This window comes from Malurus melanocephalus, unplaced genomic scaffold, assembly GCF_030028575.1.
Source record: "Malurus melanocephalus ecotype Western Australia unplaced genomic scaffold, MMel_1.1 scaffold_276, whole genome shotgun sequence".
Taxonomy (NCBI): Eukaryota; Metazoa; Chordata; class Aves; order Passeriformes; family Maluridae; genus Malurus; species Malurus melanocephalus.
Window position 1 is genome coordinate 669,730 of NW_026623508.1, and position 6,000 is coordinate 675,729.

Sequence of the window (6,000 nt, forward strand, 5' to 3'; positions counted from 1 at the left end):
TGGTAACGAGCCTCTCCCTTACTTCTTCCTTCTCATTCTCTTTGATGGTTCTTATCTCTATATTACCTGCACACATTCTAGCTCACACTTCACTTTGTCCAGTTCTTCTAGCATTAATGACCTGGCGTTGAAACAGTCTTAACAGATCTGACTAAAGGCATAGATTATTGTGACTTTTTACTTTTATACACATGCAGCATAAACTGGAAAAGCTGTAAGAAAAGGATATTTACTATAAGGATAGTAGGGTGCCTGAAGAGGGAAAAAGCCTATGTTGTACAGAGAAGCTTAATTTTTAAGAGAAACTTAATATTTAAGAACACTCAGCAGTGTTTTATCACATTCAGTATGCAGACTCATGTAAGGTGTTAAGATATGCAGTAAATATTTTTGTTCAGCTTTTCAGAAGATGAAATGGTTTTTATCATTTCAGACAAGGCACACAAGTATCTTTCCTCCACTGAGCAATAGATCTATTGTTTGCTATCCTGTTGCCCATTGCTCTGTCTACACTCCCACATATATCCCCCTGGGCTCCCTCATTCTGGCCCTAGTCCTTGTTTCATCAAAATGTTAATCAATTTGCACTATTAATAGGGGACTATTTTTTTTCTTTTTTTTTAGTGGGGATGTATGCCAGGTTATTTTTTTACCTGGCCAGGCCAGGCTGGGATGTTCCCTTTGGAACTAGCTACTAGCTTGGCTCAAGCCATACTCTATAACTCTACAGGTACTCATTGTCAGAGGTAATGTCTAGGAAGATTGCTCTGGGATTGGAATTTACAAGGAGCTGGATCTTTGGGAATGAGATTTACCAATACCAAAACAGTGCACAAGAGGAAGCCTAAACTGGACAACAGAAAAATTTAACAGGAAGCTTGTCTCTCCTCCTGCTGGTAAATTTCTTGCTTGAAATTCTCTCTTCAGATATAGACAGCTGGCTCACTCTTTTCTTGGGCTGAGCATTTAATTGGGCACAGTGCAGCAAGGGCTTGAGATGCTGAAGTAAAGTAATAGGAAACAGATTTGTACCTCAAAGATCACAGGAAATGCTTCAGACCAAAAAGATGGGTTCCAAGGTTCTTTACTTTTAATAACAGCAGGATTAGCACAAGGATTTCTCTTCCAGGGAGATGACCATCCTAGTTTTAGACACTAAATAGCTTTGGATGAAGTGCTCTCTAAATTGTTGCTGATCATTCAAGCAAATTTATCTAAAACTGTTYTTGTCTGAATCAAAAACCACTTTCAAGGTTGCTTCAAAACTGTACCTTTAATGTAGGAGAAGACCCAACATACACAGGGGGTGGGTTTCCTTGCCAGCCCTGGAGACGATAGATRTGTCCAACACGAGAACAGGGAACAAACAGCAGTTTTCCCCCACACTGCCAGATCTGCAAGTTAAAACAAAGTTATTATTAATATATATGCACAAGAATTTAAAACAGGCAAATAGATAATAAATTATGGAAGAAATGTAGCTACATTTCTTACTGACTGTCATATATTCATGTATTTTGCTTCAGATGTAAGCATAAAGAAAATAGGTCTCTGAAATAAAAGGTATACTCATACATCTTCAACTCAGCCAGGAAGTCACTCAACTAAAATCACTTTTTAAAAAGTTGGGTGTCTCATTCCATCACATTTTGATTCTATTGCAGTAATTCACATAGAATCATTAAGATGGATTTTGATTAAATGCCCATTCACATTCAAGTTCTTTTTAACAAAGATTAGTAGGAGATAAGGATGTCTTAGGACTGCTCATTGCTCCAAGTAGAAACAAATATTTATTTGACTAYAGTAGCTGAAAATAAAAAAATGGGTAAAATATATTACTGTTCTGAAATTCCCTCACTACCACATATCTTTGGATAGTCCCTTAACGAGGAAAAGAAAAGATACTCAAATCAGAATTTAGTTGCTCATAGTTTGGAGATGTTTAATCGTAGCATCAAACCCAAATTCAAGGTAGCTTTGGGAATGTTTCAAATTAGTCCAAATTCCAGATTAAAAATATGATTTACCAGTATTAGTAAAGATGGGCAGAATATCCTACTTTCTTCACTGCATCACGATTTTAATTTTCTTAAGTTTCATCAAAGAAATCTCTTCAGATATGTAAGGCCATTAATTTTATTTGCTATCTAGGAGTCAGCATGCAAGACTGATAAATGTTCAGTTCTTCCTAAGATTGGTTGTGATCTACACTAAACCAGTTTGGAGGTCTCTACATAATAAATACTTCAATTACAAAACTACTGCAAGTAATTTCAATTACGATTTTGATCTAAGCAAGATGGAGAATTACATGGATAAAGACCCCATGTGTGCAACATCCTCAATAATTACCCTCTGCATATGGATTTACAGCTGAGAAAGTGCACTCAGAGCTTTCCTCTAAATCATGAAGAGCAAGAGTAACTAGTGCAGCTCTGAATGCACTTTTTGTAAAATTCAGCTGTGACTTCACAGATTTCTGCTGAGGATATTAGACATCTTCACTTTTGTCTGTTAATTGGGACAGATTCCTGCTGTCTGGCACTCGTGTCATTACAAATACTGAAGCTACAAAAAGCTAATGATGATCATCTTATGTTTCCTGCACACTGAAGAGCATGCATKTGCCTAAGGAGTGAAAATACAGCCCTCCTCAGTGATTATGAATCATGGAGTTAGTATTTCAATTATGAAGACTTCTCTTGTAAAGAAGTTCTTGAAATTCTGAAAAGTATATGAGAGGATTTTTCACTCATAAAAATAGGAGGGAGGAAGCAGATTACTTTTTGGTGCACCATTATATATCTCTACAGGCATAAACTAAAGACTACTTGTTCCCTGTCATTGCTTTCATTGGAAACAGCATTTTTTCTATACTCACTACAAGAAAATACAGTTTCCTCCCATCAAATTTGCCAGTCTGATTTCATATTAGATATTTGGGCAGTTAAAGGTGCAATCCCAAACCATTTATACAAAATCTAGATTATGCATCATTTGTGTCTCAGCACTGGGCCACCTCTCTGAACACTTCTGTCCCAAAGCCCACAAGGAAACACATCTCTGTCACAACATCTCCTCACTACAAAACCTGGGCTTCATGAGGAAGAGGTATTTTAACAGAGTTAAAATTTCTGTTGAAACTCCAAACAGAATTATTTACAGGAAAAAAAAAAACTATTAAATTGAATTAGTTTTCAAATATGGTGGTACCTTGTAAGAAATCTCAAAATTTTCACCACCCCAGATCTGAAGCCCCGGATCATAGAGACCCAGTTCAAAGAAGAAATCACGTTCAATGGCAAACAATCCACCAGCCATTGCAGGGGACCTGGAAGAGGAAGACAGTGTAACTGCTTCTGCCAAAAGGCTACAATAGCACTTATAGAAAGCATCAGCTAAGAAAGCACTTCCGTTAACATATAGTAAAGATCAGGTAAATGGCAATACACTGAAAAATCATAAAGCTTTGCCATCACCTTGCAGCAATTTTCTCAATATATTCTCATTGATATAATTTTTAGTGAAGTCACAGTTTTCATTATGCTGTGGGTTTTCTTCTAGAATTAATTTGTTTAATTAGTAAGTTTGGTGATAGAAAATCACAGTCTAAATTTTCCACTCAGCCAGTCAGCATCCTTCTAYTAAAATATTGAAAAACAAGATTAGGATCAGTGTGATGAGATGCTTCTCTCTTAAAAGTTGTTCCAGTTTCTGAGATAATATGAAACTGCAAACAGGTTTGTGTTCTGAAGAGCTGCCACATTGAAACTTATTGTCTATTCAAAAAGGAAGAGTTTTTCCAGCTTTCTAATCTTCTCTTTTTTTACTATTGCCATAGGAGACACTTTACATTATACTCAGTAAAATTTTAAAGAGGGCCTAGATAAAGTAGCACAAGGTTTCCATTTTTGTTTAGTCTTCCCCCCACACACACCTTATTCTTTTAATGACTTTTTAAATCCCTTCCCATGTGCTATTAGCACATTAGATTAAATTAGCAACTTTCCATGTGTCAAAAAGATGCTGTGGTCTGGACTAGAGCATGTGCTGGTTTTGGCTGGGGTAGATCTATTTTCCTTCCCAGAGGCTGCTACAGGGCTGTGTTTTGGATTTGTGCTGAACACAGGGTTGATAATGTGGAGACGTTTTTGCTATTGCTGAGCAGGGCTCACACAGAGCCAAGGCCTTTTCTGCTTTCATACTGCCACRCTGGGGAGGAGACTGGGGGTGCCTGGGAGGAGACACAGCCAGGACAGGTGACCCCAGCTGACCAAAGGGGTTTTCTTTCCCAGACCATGTGGCATCATGTTCAACGCATGAAACTTTGGGGAAGAAGGGGGAAATGTCTGAAGTGATGGCATTTGTCTTCCCAAGTCACTGTTATGTGTGATGGGCCCCTGCTCTCCTGGAGATGGCTGAACACCTGCCTGTCCATGGGAAGCAGTGAATTAATTCCTTGTTTCGCTTTGCTTGTGTGTGTGGATGGATAAAGCTTACTAAGTTCACAATGTCAAAAAGAAATTGTAARGAAAAAGTGAATTCTTCTGACTTCAGATGATCTGCAGCACTGAAAGGAGGATCCAAGAGATCAGGTAACTCTGGTGATCCAATTAAAATACAAGTGAAATACTCCTACATCACCAAATTATTGAGATGCGTCACTTCTAGAACTGTTCAGTCCATTAGATAAATATCTGGAGGACTGTTAAAGAAAAGGTAACCTGTAGTGTTTTAACATATACCCTTTCTGCATAGCAGAGGCAGGGCAACAGAAACACAGTCACTGACTCTAGGCATAATTAATTATTAGTTTTAGTTGCTGTCCAAATTAGGTGATCACATGCCAAATTACTGCTAAATGTCCATTTCTACTTGTACAGCATTTTCCTTCAACATTGCTTTTGYACCCCAGGGGCTCAAAGATTAAGAAGCCAGAAAATCCAGCAGAGGGAAGCACTTTGCATAGCACAGCCCCTGCAGGCTTTCCTGAGCTTTTGGTTTTCCTCAGCACCATAAACACTTGGCAAGTGTAGAAACCTCAGATACTGAAGTTTCAGTCCAACATGCTGCCAAGTGTGTTAGAGAACACAGTAAAATACACGTAAGCTCATAACACGTAAGTTTACTCTGTTAGGATGCACAAGAGGTAAGCGCTGTTACTGAAAGGATTTAGTCCTGGGGCAATCCTCACCTCACAAAAACTTTGGCTCTGCATTTAAGCTGTTGAGGATCTTTTTGTTTCCTTTTTAAACCAAGCAATCCTGGCTATGGTTTCAGCAAGACTTTTACGTGGTCTTACTTGCCTTGGTGTTGCTGCAAGGAAATGCACACAGCSTGGACACAAACAGATGCAGGGCATGTCTCTTTTTAAAGGAAGCACTGTAATTCTGAAGGTATTATTWAAAATAAAACCATCTTTTAAAACATTCTGAGAACATGCGTTCTGTGTTTCTGGGAACAGTTTAAACGATTTTAAGACCTGTTTGGATGGTAAACACAGAACACTACGGCGATGTTTGAAATAGTTTATCCTCCTCCAAGTGAATATTAAAGTTACAATGTGGACAGTCTCATCAGAAAATGGTATTATTTAAACTGTATACAAAACAGATCAAAGCTTCATAACTTGCTTGCATGTGTTGCCATTCTAGCAAAGAACAATCACGGGTGGGGATAGGGAATTACCAACACCAGTCCTTACAGTGTTTAAATCATATATACAAGCAATAGAAGACATTAGATTCTGAAGATGTGAAGATTATTTTCAAATGTAGCAACACGATTAGTTAAGTGTGAAGGGGAAAGTAATGAAAACCAGCAGAACCACAGTCTCCCAGTCTTGAAAAGCCATCCAGAAACCCTGGTTTCTAAGCTAGGGTTTCTAGGCTTGGAAAAAAATATACCCCACTACAAAGCATAATAAAAAGGCAGAAATTATGTGAAAATTATTGAAGCTTTCCAACAATAAAAGGTACTGGTTTTATCTTCCTTCTT

General features: G+C 38.0%; 1 protein-coding gene across 2 annotated transcripts in view; it reads right to left on the minus strand.

Moving 5' to 3' along the window:
• GALNT7 (polypeptide N-acetylgalactosaminyltransferase 7) overlaps positions 1–6,000 on the minus strand; it is a 69,159-nt gene that overhangs the window by 8,675 nt on the left and 54,484 nt on the right. For both annotated transcript variants that reach the window (XM_057376273.1, XM_057376272.1), the window contains exons 7-8: positions 3,217–3,334; positions 1,272–1,394 (exon numbers count right to left, since the gene is read on the minus strand). In XM_057376273.1, coding sequence (XP_057232256.1) covers positions 1,272–1,394; positions 3,217–3,334 — 241 coding nt within the window. The remainder of the gene's footprint in view (positions 1–1,271; positions 1,395–3,216; positions 3,335–6,000) is intronic.